Genomic DNA, 15,308 nt, shown 5'->3' with positions numbered 1-15,308 from the left:
ACCCAGAGGCACTTTACCACTGAGCTTCATCACTGGCCTTTTTTATTTTTTATTTTGAGACAGGGTCTCACTAAGTTGCTTAGGGCTTCTCTAAATTGCTGAGGCTGGCCTCAAACTTGTGATCTTTCTGCCTTAGCCTCCTGGGCTGCTGGGATTATAGTTATGCATCACAGACTTGATTTTTTAAAATATTTTTAGTTGTAGATGGACACAATTCCTTTATTTTACTTATTTTTATATGATTCTGAGGATCAAACCCAGTGCCTATTATGTGCTAGGTAAGTACCACTGAGCTACAACCCCAGCCCCCAGACTTGATTTTTAATTGATTTTATGTTTTAGGGAAGGGTTTTTTTTTTCTTTCTTTCTTGTTTTGTTTTGTTATTGTTTATTTTGAGGATATAGTATGTTTGTTTTATTTGTAAACAAAAAATTTTAATTAGATTTACTATTACAGTAAATTATATTTACATAAAAATAATAGAGACTGGAAATGCAGCTCAGAGGTAGAGCAGTTGCCTAGCATGTGAGACCCTGAGTTTGATCCCCACTGCTGTTAAAAAAAGAAAAATCACTTGAAACTTTTCTGAGGTCTTTTCGAATGTGAACCTAGTATTTTATTGGACTGAAAGATAGCTAGCTGTGTAGTTATATGTAGCTTGGCCTTTTTGGGTGGCAAAGGTTGGAACTCCCAAAGTAGCCTAATGAAAGGATCTTTTTGGCACTGCTTTTTCTGGGAACCCAACCCCCTACTAAATGTAAGTTCTCGGTAGGCTGCCCTCAGGGCTATAAACATGGAGACTGAAGTAAATACTCTCAAAAAGTTTTTTTCTGTTAATTCAGCAGATACCCACCTTGAGCAAGCATAGTGCTGCCACAATCTCTAGGGGACTTGAAAGTAACAATCCAGAGTGAGAAAGGAAAAGCAGTAATTCCTTATCTTTGAAAGTTTTTTGTTTCAGACACCCTTGTTTTGGTCTTTGCTGCTAGTATTATCCCTTGGGAGTTGAAAAAGAAGGTGTGACTTTAATGGCATAAAACCATGTAATTATATATCTTGACCCAATCAATAAATGGGCAGAGGGACTGAACAGACCCTTCTCAAAAGAAGTCTGAATAGTCAACAAATATAAAAAACATTAAACATCTCTTAACAATCAGAGAAATGAAAATTAAAACTACACTGAGATTTCATTTCACTCCTGTCACAATGGCAATGCTCAAGAATATAAGTTAACAGTATGTGCTGGTGAGGATGTGGGGAAAAGGGAATGCTCATATATTGTTGATGGGACGGCAAATTAATGCATTCCTTCTGAAAAGTAGTATGGAAATCCCTCAAAAGACTAGGAATGAGCTGGGTGCCGTGGCACACACCTGTAATCTCGGCGGTTTGGGAGGCAGGAGGATCACTAGTTCAAAGCCAGCCTCAGCAATTTAGCAAGGCCCTAAGCAACTCAGTGAAATCCTGTCTCTAAATAAAATACAAAAAAGGGCTGGGGATGTGGCTCAGTGCCCCTGAGTTCAATCGCCTTACAAAAAAAAAAAAAAAGATGGAGAAGACATCTTGCAGCTGAAGGAGGGTTTATGCAAAAGTACTTTAGAGCTTAGTGATTCTTGAGCTTACCCTAAAGCAGCATGTGGTGTAGCTTTCCAGAAAGAAATCTTAGGAGTGTCTAAATAGTTCTTTATTAGTCAGTCCTCATTTGGAGAATGATATTAAATCTAGGTGTCCTAGCAGAGGAGGACAACTGGAATTGATTTAGGGGGCAAACCATATCAGTGGATATGAAGCTGTGTCAGCTGAGGATTGTTGGAAAGTTGAGGATGTTTTGATCACATCCGCACCAGGCCCTTACTAGGAGTTTTTGAACTATAGGTTCTATATATATGCATCCTTAATGTGCCAAGCAGAGACCAACAGTAAGTATGATTGGTATTTACTTATTGGTGAATCATTTTATAACCCTGCCGTAGGAACATGGCTACCTTAAGTAATATTGTGATAATAATTATTTTTAACCCAAAGAGTTGTGTTTGAGGGGATATATTTTTACCTGAGGCACATTTTGATTCTATAAGCTGATTCATAGTTCATTGTGTCATAGTTCTTGGGGTCTGGACTTCTTAAAATATGTTAAGTGGAATAGCATCTTCATGAAGAGCAGACATAAAAAAGAAAACTTTTTGAGTAATTTTTAGTTTGACCAGAAACCAAATGCTAGGTTCTTAAAAGAGGTAAAAGGTGCTAACTGGACTTCCAAGGTGGCATTTATCTAAACCACTTCTTCACATTTTTTAGAGCATGGACATGGAAAAAATGTTAGAAATAGAAAAAGGTATGTGTACTCACAATGAAGTTTAAGGGTCTTTTAAAAAAGAAATGGAAGTTTTAGTTGTTGTTTGTTTTGGTACTGGGGATTGAACCCATGGGTACTTTACCACTTGAACTACAGCTCCAGCCCTGAGTTGCTGAGGCTAGCCTCAGACTTGGAATTCTCCAACCTCAGCCTCCTAAATTACTGGGATTACAGGTATGTGCCATCATCCTTGACTAGAGGGTCTCCCTCCCTCCTCCCCCTATCTTTTGGACACTTCCTTCTTTTCATCTTAGTCTTTTTTTTTCCCCCCTGACTTAGTCTTTTCAGATGACAGGTTAAGAGCCGTCTCTTGATATTATTATTAAAGTGCCATGATTTTTTAATTTTTCTTTTATTTATTTCATTTCATTTTTTGGTACCAGGGATTGAACCCAGTAGTGCTTAACCACTGAGCCACCAACCCTTTTTTATTTTGAGACAGGTCCTCACTAGGTTGCTGAGGCTGGCCTTGAACTTGAAATCCTCCTGCCACAGCCTGTTGAGTTGCAGACATAGTCAACATGCCTGGCTTAACACTGCATTATTTACCATCCTACATGTTCTTGGTCTTTGTCCTTTTGTTTGCTGAGCCTATCTGAAGTCTACATTATAAGCTCCATGAAGGCAAGGGCTTATGTCTTGTTTTAATTTTGTCGCTGTCTAGGGTCTTCTTGAATGACTTAGTTGATTCTTTTTTTAAATTTTATTTTATTTATTTATTTTTAAATATTTATTTATTTATTTTTAGTTTTCAGCGGACACAACATCTTTGTATGTGGTGCTGAGGATTGAACCCGGGCCGCACACATGCCAGGCGAGCACACTACCGCTTGAGCCACATCCCCAGCCCCGACTTAGTTGATTCTTGAGTTCTTTCTAGCTGCACTTCTGTGTCATCCAAAGTTATTTCATTTAATTGATAGGGTTTAATGATATTTTTAAACGAGTTTCTTTCAAAACAGCAGCTCAGGAGTAGGAGTGGTGATGGTGTTGATAGTATCAGCTATGAGCATGTTTGTCACTTAGGTTTAATATGTCTATAACTGTTGAGTTTGGCTGTGTTTGTATTTAAATGACAGCCTTTTCTTCATCTTAAAAGTAGTTTCTTAATTTTCTGAAATTAAGAAAATGTGTTAAAATACACATTTCATTTTCCACTAACTCCACCCCCCCACTTTTAAAGTGGTGTTGTCCACCTGTTGTTAGTTTTATTATTTCTTACCATTCTAAAATTAAAAACTGGACAAAGGTGTTAACTAGGCAGACAACCCAGAACTTATGACAGAATAAACTTCTATTCAGCAATGATGAACTTAAAAATTCCCAAAACATGCTGAAGGCCAATTAGAAAACAAAATGTAATTTTAATATTCTCATTGTAAGTGGTCACTTATACTTTCACCTTCCATCCCTGAATAATTTATTCCTATGTTTTTGCTTTGTTTTGTGACCCTACTGCCCCAAATTGACTCCAAATGGAAGTAACATTTTTTTTTCCCTTAAAAATATGGAACACTTTACAAATTTGTGTGCCATCCTTGCACAGGGACCATCTTCTCTGTATCGTTCCAATTTTAGTATATGTGCTGCCGAAACGAGCCCTGGAAATAACTTTGACCTTGCTAGAGCACACAGCAGTCTGACCTTGGCAGGATTTAAGTCATAAGTTCTTGGTTCCCTCATCCAGCCGTCTTTTGTCACCCTTTATTTCTGGCTGTTTCTCAGCTCTCCTCTAAATTATGATTCTTAAGACTATGTTATTTCTTTTTCTTTTTCTTTTTTTTTTGGTGTGTGGTGCTGGGGACTGAACCTATTGCCTTGTGCATGCAAGGCAAGTGCTACCAACTGAGCTGTATCCCCAGCCCCCATGGTTACTTTGCCTATAAGCTGAAGCTGGCCTTTTCACCTTTTCAGATGTTCTTAAAATTGAAACCTAAAACATAAATATATTGCTTAGAAACAGATACCACCTTTCAGTGTTTATCTCTTACTTGCTGCCTTTACCAGATCGTAAACTCAGGGCAGAGACTTCATTCATCACTCAATAAATTTGTGAGAATATCTGCATGCCAGATGTTTCTTTAGAGAGGTAGAATAATGCAATGGTTGAGAACACTGGCTTAAAATTGGGGTCTGCCTCAGAGTCAGAATGCTTGCCTAGCACATATGTGCAAGGTCCTGTGTTCAGTCATGAGCACTGGACTAAAGAAAAAAAATAAGCCTGGCTTGGAGCCAGTTTGCAACTCTGCTGCTTAAAGCTGTGTGCTTTCAGGCAAGTCAGTTACCTTCTCCATGCCTCGGTATCTGTAAAATGGGATGTAATGTTGACCGTCTTGAGGATAAAATGAACAAATAAAAACATCATTTAAACATTTGCTATTCTGGACATTGGATTTACGGCGGTAATAAGAAAAGATAAGGTTTCTACTGTTAGAGAGCTCATGTCCTACTTGGTGTACAGACAGAATAACAAAAAGTAAACAAGATAGTTTCAAATGATGACTTTAGTGCTCTGAAGTAAAAACAAGATACTAGACTACCCTAGGGATTGATTGGGTGGTCATGGAAGCACTTAGATAACTTTGAGCAGAAATGTGAATAACAAAAAACTGGTAGGGGAAGGGGAAATATTTGTTGGTTATTATTATTCCTTCACAAACCTGGGGCAGCATCTTAAGGGTTATGTTTTACTAAGCAGTGAGTGGCTAGGTGTGATCTTATATAGACCCTGGAGTTTTGGTCGGGTTTAACTATCAGTTAGCTTAATGATTTTTTGCAGATTCTTTATTGCTGGTATTTGATAGACACATGATTGACGTAAATGTTTTTTGCTCCTGGAAAGATGTCCAAGGTGCTGGTAGAAGGTGTTGGTATAAGGACCAAACCCACTGTTCACCTCTCAGGGCCTTTTAGATGCTTGTTCTTTCCTGAAGGAGAAGAAAATTACCCTGAGAGAAAGTTTACTTTGATGGTAGTGAAGGAGCTATAAGAAAGTAATGGTCCTTCACTTTATAAATTATTGTAGTTTATTTATGGATTAGTAGTATGAATCTTACAGGGTGGAAGATTGTGCTATTGTAGTATTAGAATATTTGAGGGCTGGGGTTGTGGCTCAGTGGTAGAACGCTTGCCTAGCTTGCGAGGCCCTGGGTTCGATCCTCTGCACCACATAAAATAACTACAACTAAAAAAAAAATAAATATTAGAAAAAGAGTATTGTGTCCAACTACAACTAAGAAATAAATATTTTAAAAAAGAATATTTGCGAATACTCTTAATCTGTGAACGTGTTCTTTGAAAATAAGTATTAAAGATGTGGTTGGGTTGGGACTGTGACTCAGTGGTAGAGCGCTTGCCTAGCATGTGTGAGGCACTGGGTTCGAACCTCAGCACCACATAAATAAATAAAGGTATTGTGTACATCTACAACTGAAAAAAAAATTGGGGGGGTGGTGGTGGTGGCTGGGGATTGAACCAGGATGGTGTGCCATGCAGGGCAAGCACTCTACCAACTGAGTTGTATCCCAGCCCCTAAAAAATGCATTAAAAAAAAAAAAGATATGGTACATAACTTTGTGAGCTATATGCAATTTAAGGAGGAAGAGATATGGTCAGATGTACTACATACTCTTTAGTAAAGATGTAATTGCATAGGTTTTCTTCTCTTGGTACTGGGTAGCCTGTCTCAGGTCATCTCATTACTTTTACTAATAGCTGACTTAGTCCTCAACATGTATCATCTGTATAGTGAAAAGAACGCACTAAATCATATATAGTGAGAAAAGATCGCACTAAATCACTGATAGCTTTCCTTCATCCTTGTCAGTTTTTCTTAGTGCTACCCAGTTAGGGTGATATGTGGAGTTTTCATTTGCTTCTGTGATTTAGTATATTTAGAGTTTGTCCTACTTAGAAATCCCCTTTACTTCCATCAGGGCTGGGATCAAACACAGGTCCTTGCACATGTTAGACAAGAGCTCTTCCACTGAGCTCCAGTTCCAGCCCCTGTCCTGTCCTCTAGAAATTCCTTTTGATGAAAGAGCAAAGAATGAGTCTTCTAAATTGACCATTTCATTGTTTTTTTGTTTTTTTTTTAATGTTTTTAAATGTCCAGCGAGGTTAAAGTTTGCAGAGAATCTCATATATTTTGATTTTTTTTTTTTAAATATTAGGTGGAGTTGAAAAGTTGACCGTCTTCAGAGATGTCAAAAACAAACAAATCCAAGTCTGGATCTCGTTCTTCTCGATCAAGATCTGCATCGAGATCTCGATCTCGTTCATTTTCGAAGTCTCGATCCCGAAGCCGATCTGTGTCTCGTTCAAGGAAGCGCAGACTGAGGTAAGGGGGTGTGGTGTGGTTTTGTACGTTGAGATGATCATTGTGTCAGTCACTGTGGGTTTTGAAGCACTTTTGTTAGAATTTCTGTAACAAGTGGGGGGTTGGGTGGAGCGTGAGGGGGTGGAGAGGATGGAGAGAGGGTCTGTAAGATACTCCAGGCCTCCTCAAACTCTGCAAATTCAAATCGGCTCTTATTGCCAGGCTGTTTGCTTAATTCCTGCTCTTTGCCAGCACACGTTATTTCCCCTCTACTTAGGAAGAAGAGATTTTATTTTTATCTGAGCAGCTTGCTTTAAATCTCTACACCTGATTACTTTTCACTAAAGTATTTTTGAAAGCCTTAGACCACAATTTATTTGCATCATCAGCGAAGAAAGGATAGCTAAGAGAATAATATAAACAACATAGCAAGTAGGAGAAGCTTTAACTACTAAAATAATTAAGTTCTTAGAAATTTACCATTTCTATGTACCTAATGTGCCAATTACTAATGAGCTGTGTCTATTCAATAAAACACATTTTAAAACTATCTGAAAATTAGTTTTTGAATTATCAATATTTTTGATTCAATCAGCTTTCAATAGACTTTCCTATTTCAATTGTGTTTTGAAGTAGGATGCCAAACTTCATCATCTTTCCTCTTTCATTGATGTCTTGTGAGTCAGGTTTCTCATTCATTAAAAGTGTTTTTTTTAACAATGTGGGTAGATAAAAAGCCTTTTAGTGTATACAGTTTGTATATGGGAGTCGGGAAATATTGATGTATTTAAATAGTAATGGGATCTTTACACAACTTCATTCTTTTGTCAAAATTGCACTAGCAAGGAGATAATTTTGTCAGTTTTGCTGCTTGGAACCTCTGCTGTTTATTTCAGAGGAGTATCTAGAATTCTTTTCTTAGAAAAAAAATATATAATGAAGTTTAAAACAAATCTCAGGAAAAGTCAGTAACTTAGCTTTACTCTTGGTGGTTTCTGTAGTTCTACAGTAGTATTCTAAAGAATCTGTTAAATACATGGTTGGTGGGGTGTTTTTTCCTTCTGACTCAAACAAGTTAAGTCTTAAATGAGATCTGAGAAACCAGACCAAACATAAATTTCAGGCCAGAGACTGAACAAAAGTAGGTGTGCATAAATACTGAAAGGGAAATCCACTAAATATATATTTATCTGCCTCAGGAAGTTGCTGTCAAGGAACTGAGCAGACTCCTCGTAACTCTTGCGTTGCACCCAGTCTTTTGATTTAGGCAGCTAAAATTTCACTTTCAGCTCATTTGGTTTTCTGAAAGACAATATTTTAAATTTTAATCTAGTAAATGGAAGTTAAATAATTGGTTCCAAACCAAGAGGTGTACAGCCAAAACTGAGACAAAATTGAATTGATAAACCAAATTTAAAAGTGCCAACAAATGGAATCTTGGGAAGATATTTTCTCCTGGTTCTATGGATCGTTTGGTGTGGTCATTGACTCAGCAAATGAAGGAAAAATATCTTCAGCAGTCTGTGCTGAGTTAGGTCTAGAGCCACTTTATGTGCTTTCCTATACCTAGAATATGGTTATTCTGGAAGAATTTCTCCACAGAAAGCATGCTCTTGTACTTGATTCTAGTCTGACTTCTCTGTTTTTTAGAAACGGATGAGTTTGCCACTTTGCTCAATTTTTATTTCTGGCTTATCTGTTTCATGGGTTTTTCTTTTGTTTTCCCTCCCCTACAAGGAAAGTTATCTATCCAGAGAGTTTGAGAAACAGTGCTTTTAAATTAACTAACTGCTGAGTTCTACAGAATTGGAGAAAATTGATTATTTCCTTGTATTTCACAGACTGTATCCTTTTCAGTGACTACTCTTATATAACTTCATTTGCAATCTGCAGAGACGCATGTTCCTGCATCTGTGCAATGACCGCGGGTTTTGGATGCAGTATGCCACAGGGCCTCATTAGTAATTTCTAACAGAAGCAGCAGTAGCCTGAGGATGGGACATGAAATAGACCCTTCTTAGTGCTGGTGGTGGATCACCTCCCTCAAGCATAGTCATTTAATCCATCACACTCAGTTTCATAGCCTGCATCTGCCTCTCCCTTCTTTTTCTTGTATTGTTACTGTTTCTGAATGAAAATGTGGAAGGTAAGTTTTTTGTTTTTTGGTTTTATACTTAAGTAGCAACCATTAACAGCAAAGTAAGATGCCTCTTTGCCACTTGCTGTTCTTCTTCATGGGGTAGATTAAAAAAAAAAAAGAGAGCATAGTAGGTAATAAATACCAAGAACCCAGTCCTTCTTTATTGTCTTTAGAATAAATTGAATGTAAATTTATTCTTAAAAGTACTGTTTTGTTTATGGATTTAACTTTTGTTAAATCCCAATGTGGGGGAGAAAACAACACCTGGCACATTGCTAAACAGTTGTAGTGGTTCCCCTTATCCATATGGGATGTGTTGCACAATCCAGTGGATGCCTGATGCTGAGGACAGTACTATACCCTATACATAATACTGGGTTTTTTCTTTCTTTTTTGAGGGGGTGAGGGGGAGAGAATTGTACTGGGGATTGAACTCAGGGGCACTTAACCACTGAGCCACATCCTCAGCCATATTTTGTATTTTATTTAGAGACAGGGTCTCTGAGTTGCTTAGTGCCTCACTTTTGCTGAGGCTCTTTGAGCTGGTGATCCTCCTGGAGCCTCCCAAACTGCTGGAATTACAGTGTACACCAGCACACCTGGCTATACTGTTTGTTGGTTTGTTTCTCTTGTACACACATACCTATGATACAGTTTAACTTAAAAAATTAAGCACAGTAGGAGATTAATAATAGATAATAATAAAATAGAACAGTTATAATAATATTCTGTGATAAAAAGATGAAAATTTTTAAAATGGTTTCTTTCTGGAATTTACACCCCCCCCTACCCCCCTGCCCGCACTTTTTGACACTAGGAATTAAATCCAGGGGGCACTCAACCACTGAGCCACATCCCCAGCTCCCGTTTTATTTTTTGTTTTGAGACAGGTTCTTACTAAGTTGCTGAAGATGCTTTGAATTTGTGGTTCTCCTGTCTCCACTTCCTGAGCTGCTGGGATTACAGGCATGCACCACCATGTCCGGCACCATTTAATATTTTTTTTGACTGAGGTAACTAAAACCTCAGAAAGCAAGGCCATGGTATAAAGGAGAGCTACTGTATTTTAAAAGGCAAATAGGACTGGGGATATAGCTCAGTTGGTAGAGTGCTTATCTTGCATGCATAAGGTCCTGGGTTCAGTCCCCAGCACCACAAATAAAAAAAGGCAAACTCATGGCTGTGGATGTAGTTCAATGTTACAGTCCTCATCTGCCATGCTTATGGGTTCAGTCCTTAGTGACATGCTATGAGAAGACCTGCTGATTAAGTAAATAGTTCTTTATATTTAAATAAAACTTTTTTTTATTTTTGCTAAGAGATTTTGGTAAATATTTAGCTAACTGCTTAGGAGTAGTGGTTAATATTAATATCAATATCATAATTTATAGAACAGTTGGTATCTAAGAATCCAGTGTATTTTTACACCAACAGACCGTTTTTTTGGCTTTTTGATAGAGGGAAAAGGCTCTCCTGGTCATTGAAGTGCTTAGCATTCATGAACCTTGTGTTTACAAAGTTAGATTATTGCTGAATCACAGTGGTTCTGGAGTGTACCTTTGCTATGCTAGAGTTCTGTATTGTTAAATGAAAACATACACTAGCCTTCAAACTGAGTTGAAAGATGTGCACACTGGGAGGAGGGCTATTTTAGTAGTTTCTTGGGTTTAACTTCATGTATACCTGCATGCCTTATGGTGAGATAGTGCCCCCTTGTGGCACCTCTGTAAGATCGTGTAGCTCAACCACTGCAGTTTGACCTAAATAGACAATTTCTAGTCCTTTATACAAAATCAGTATTCGCTTTGTGAATCTGACTTCAGTAAATTAAGCTTTGAACTGATATGTTCTCCATGTGTTCTTTGGTGTTGACCTGTTGTAACTGTACCTTTTACAGTTCTAGTGAGATTATACAATTCTTAGTGAGATCTAAATAATTTGCCCTACAGAGAGATGGAGGGTGAAGAGGATAGGAGTAGAGTACTGTAACCTTAAGGAGCCAGAGGGCCTGAGTAGTTTACCTGTCTAGGTCCCAGAGCCCATGGTTCTTCCTCCTCTCCTATGACCCAGGGACCTGTTAAATTCCCTGTGCCTATGAAAAAATAAGGCAAAGGCACTCTAATAAACTCTAAAGTTATATGCTAAAATGGTCTTTAGTTTACTACATTAAGAAATTTTTGATATTCCTTTCATGGTAGAAATGCATTTCCATTTAAAATATTAATGAGGGGCTGGGGATGTGGCTCAAGCGGTAGCGCGCTAGCGTGGCATGCGTGCGGCCCGGGTTCGATCCTCAGCACCACATACAAACAGAGATGTTGTGTCCGCCGATAACTAAAAAATAAATATTAAAATTCTCTCTTCTCTCTTCTCTCTCTCTCTCAAAAAAATATTATTAAAAAAATATTAATGAAATAATCTCAGTATCTGGTAATTTGTTAAAATGACTCTTGTCCATTTTTAATGGGCCATAGGAATGAAATATTTAAGTTTGCACTCTTGCTTTGACAAAACTGAAAAATGACACAGATTTCAGAGTGTTATCTTTATTAGCAGTTTCTTTTTTTTAATAAAAATTCTGTCAAAAATTCAAACATCGGGCTGGGGTTGTGGTTCAATGGCAGAGTGCTTGCCTAGCATGTGTGAGGCGCTGGGTTTGATTCTCGGCACCGCATATAAATAGATAGATAAAATAAAGGCCTGTTGACAATTAAAAAAAAAATTCAAACATTTTCCCCTTTCCCTTCCTCTGCAGTTCTAGGTCTCGTTCCAGATCATACTCTCCAGCCCATAACAGAGAAAGAAATCACCCCAGAGTGTACCAGAATCGGGATTTCCGAGGTCACAACAGAGGCTATAGGAGACCCTATTATTTCCGTGGGCGCAACAGAGGCTTCTATCCATGGGGCCAGTATAACCGTGGAGGCTATGGAAACTACCGCTCCAACTGGCAGAACTACCGGCAAGCATACAGTCCTCGTCGGGGCCGTTCCCGATCCCGGTCCCCAAAGAGAAGGTCCCCGTCACCGAGGTCCAGGAGCCATTCTAGGAACTCTGATAAGTCTTCTTCTGACAGGTCAAGGCGCTCTTCATCCTCTCGTTCTTCCTCCAACCATAGCCGTGTTGAGTCCTCTAAGCGCAAGTCTGCAAAGGAGAAAAAGTCCTCTTCCAAGGACAGCCGGCCATCTCAGGCCACTGGGGATAACCAGGGAGATGAGGCCAAGGAGCAGTCGTTCTCTGGAAGCACCTCTCAAGATGCAAAAGCATCCGAGAGCTCAAAGCCGTGGCCAGATGCCACCACCTATAGCACTGGTTCTGCATCACGGGCCTCAGTTTCTGACCTGAGTCCCAGGGAGCGAAGCCCAGCTCTCAAAAGCCCTCTGCAGTCTGTGGTGGTGAGACGGCGGTCACCCCGTCCCAGTCCTGTGCCAAAACCTAGTCCTCCGCTTTCCAACACATCTCAGATGGGCTCAACTCTGCCAAGTGGTGCTGGGTATCAGTCTGGGACACACCAAGGTCAGTTCGACCATGGTTCTGGGTCTTTGAGTCCATCCAAAAAGAGCCCTGTGGGTAAGAGTCCTCCGGCCACTGGCTCCACATACGGCTCGTCTCAGAAGGAGGAGAGCGCTGCTTCAGGAGGAGCAGCCTATACCAAGAGGCAAGTATCTCATTTCTCCTGTCTGGTTGTGCTTTATCTCACCAGCTGGCAGCTAGTTGTAATGTGATGTAAGTTAGAGCTTTGATTAACAGTAATAAGGTAATCCCCATTTCTTCAGCTTTTCATTAGCAGACATTAAAAGCATCACCCAAGGAAACCTTTAGCTTAACTCCAGCTTTCCTACCTTCCTGAATTTGTATTGCAGCATAAAGTTTCTTTAGACTACTCTGCAATGGTGTTTTCACATTTAAAATTTGCCTTGGATTCTACCAATGTAAGCCAGAGATCAGTAGAGATTTGTGGGTCAGCTACCAAAAAAATATGGTCTTTGCCAACATGAATGGCCATTGGAGCTGTTAGACCTCTAGGACCCACCATCTGCTGTGTTCGATCTGCATCAGCCCATCACGGTGAAGAGCCACACACCCTCTGCCTGAGGAGACTGGGCAGAAGGGGAGAGCCCAAGGCTTAGTCCAGGAAGCCCTTGTTTTAAAACTACAAGGTGGGTGTATGTCCCAATAGAAGCCAACCAGGCTGCGTGTTAGGAGAGGACGTGACAGTGCTTTCATCTTTCTACCCTGGGGCACACGGTGAGTTGGACCATGAATCTTTGTTTGTGTGGTTGGATGGATTGGGATGGCAGAGAGGTTACAGGGAAGCTGCATTGGGACCAGGTTGTGTTTAGGAGGACTTAATCAGCAAGAAGTTCCCTTTCTCTTTTTAGCATTTTCTTTGAGTCCCCTGCAGTCCCCTCAGTTTTTTGTCATAATAACGTAACTGTTACTTGATTATACTTTCTCCATTAATAGTACAGATGAGATGTTCAGTGTTCAGAGTCTGTACTTTATGCCTTCAGTAATTCTGCTTTAAAGTACAAGTTTTATTCCTTGCCAGGACTGAATCTCATTAGAAGATTTGAGCTTGGGCTCTGCTTTTCTGTAAGAAGGAGAATAATGATTTTTGCCACTGCCAACCCTCTTCCCCATTAACAAGTATTTTGTTTTTATTTGTTCACAGTATATTTCATATTTAGATCTTCTAGGTGACTTGAAGCAAATTTGAAGTCTCTCTTTGAGACTTGTATTTCCAAATGTGAGTTGTATAAAAGCAAAACAGTCCAAGGTTGAGCTATATGTTAACTTTGCTGAAAGCAGATTTTAAATGACTGAGTGAAAGTTGGGTAAGACACTAGTTTTTTTCCCCTAGACTACATTACAGGTAAGTGAATTTTTGTTTTTCAGTATCCTAAAAATAACTTTTGCCATTCTCTTTTTGGTTGTGAGACACAACTCCATTGACTCTTAAAATGCCAAGTTTATGGATCTGTAAAGGGCTGTTTTTCAGAAATCATTAGAAATTATAAAGATAACTGGTAATGCTGGAATCTACAAGCTATGTTTACTCAGAAAATCAAAACTCAAAGAACATGGATATGTGCTGCTGTAGAGAAGGGTGCTCAAGAGCCTTTTGTGTGTCTCCCTTGTGTCTTTATAACTAGGTATCTGGAAGAGCAGAAGACAGAGAATGGGAAAGATAAGGAGCAGAAACAAACAAATAGTGATAAAGAGAAAGTGAAAGAGAAAGGGAGCTTCTCTGATGTGGATACAAAGATGAAATCTGATCCATTTGCTCCCAAGACTGATACTGAGAAGCCCTTTCGCAGCAGCCAGTCGCCCAAAAGGTATAAGCTCCGTGATGACTTTGAGAAGAAGATAGCTGACTTCCACAAGGAGGAGATGGATGACCAAGATAAGGACAAAACTAAGGGAAGGAAGGAATCTGAGTTTGATGATGAACCCAAATTTATGTCTAAAGTCATAGCAGGTGCAAGCAAAAACCAAGAGGAAGAGAAGTCTGGCAAGTGGGAAGGCCTGGTATATGCACCTGGAGGGAAGGAAAAGCAGAGGAAAGCAGAGGAATTGGAGGAGGAACCCTTCACAGAGAGATCCAAAAAGGAGGAGCGAGGAGGGGCCAAGAGAAATGAAAGTGGGCACAGGGGGTTTGTGCCTGAGAAGAATTTCAGAGTGACTGCTTATAAGGCAGTCCAGGAGAAAAGCTCATCGCCTCCCCCAAGGAAGACCTCCGAGGGCCGTGACAAGCTGGGAGCCAAAGGAGACTTTTCCTCAGGGAAGTCTTCCTTTTCCATAACTCGGGAGGCCCAGGTCAATGTTCGGATGGACTCTTTTGATGAGGACCTTGCGCGGTGAGATGTACTCATTGTTTATCCTCTGGGTTCTAGTGTCCTAAATGGTATCTCCTAAGCCCCCCGCCCTCCTTCCTGAGTACAGACTCTTGTATGTCCCCATGTAGTTCAAATGACAGTGCTGACAGCCTCATGACTGCCTGTCACTGGTGTGTGTGTCACTGAATGATTATGTGGTTAGGGGCAGCATTACTGAGGTGGAAAGATAATCTTCGGTCTCTAGTGACACACACACACACACACACACACACACACTCTCTCTCTCTCTCTCTCTCTCTCTCTCTCTCTCTCTATATATATATATATATATATATATATAGTTATAGATGACACAATACCTTTATTTTATTCATTTATTTTTATGTGGTGCTGAGGATCCAACCCAGTGCTTCACACATGCTAGGCAAGCGCTCTACCACCTAACATCAATCCTAGCCCCTAGTGACTGGCATTCTTGGTCGCTAGGTTCCCTATGCTTTTTTCTTTTGCTCTCTGTGTATCACCCCTAGGCAAGCTGTTCCCTCCATTCTGTTTTTGATGTCTGTTGCCTATGAAGCACCCAGGATTTACTTTTCCACTTCAGTTGAGTCACCAAAGTCTATAAGCCCCCTACCATCAAATAGCATATA

At 39.7% G+C, this 15,308-nt stretch overlaps 1 protein-coding gene and 1 pseudogene across 1 annotated transcript in view; one reads left to right on the top strand and one right to left on the bottom strand.

The window, feature by feature from the left end:
* Thrap3 (thyroid hormone receptor associated protein 3) overlaps positions 1 to 15,308 on the top strand; it is a 55,095-nt gene that overhangs the window by 28,266 nt on the left and 11,521 nt on the right. Inside the window, exons 3-5 of the mRNA XM_046468849.2 lie at positions 6,533 to 6,699; positions 11,574 to 12,476; positions 13,975 to 14,679. Coding sequence (XP_046324805.1) covers positions 6,563 to 6,699; positions 11,574 to 12,476; positions 13,975 to 14,679 — 1,745 coding nt within the window. The 5' untranslated portion in view covers positions 6,533 to 6,562. The remainder of the gene's footprint in view (positions 1 to 6,532; positions 6,700 to 11,573; positions 12,477 to 13,974; positions 14,680 to 15,308) is intronic.
* LOC124075424 (U6 spliceosomal RNA) lies at positions 3,862 to 3,962 on the bottom strand (annotated as a pseudogene).

The sequence above is a fragment of the Marmota monax genome, unplaced genomic scaffold (genome assembly GCF_021218885.2).
Source record: "Marmota monax isolate L192 unplaced genomic scaffold, Marmota_monax_Labrador192_F-V1.1 WCK01_AAM20220418_F8-fsc00008, whole genome shotgun sequence".
Lineage (NCBI taxonomy): Eukaryota > Metazoa > Chordata > Mammalia > Rodentia > Sciuridae > Marmota > Marmota monax.
Note: the sequence above shows the minus strand (reverse complement) of the source record. Positions and strands in the feature narration are given on the sequence as shown.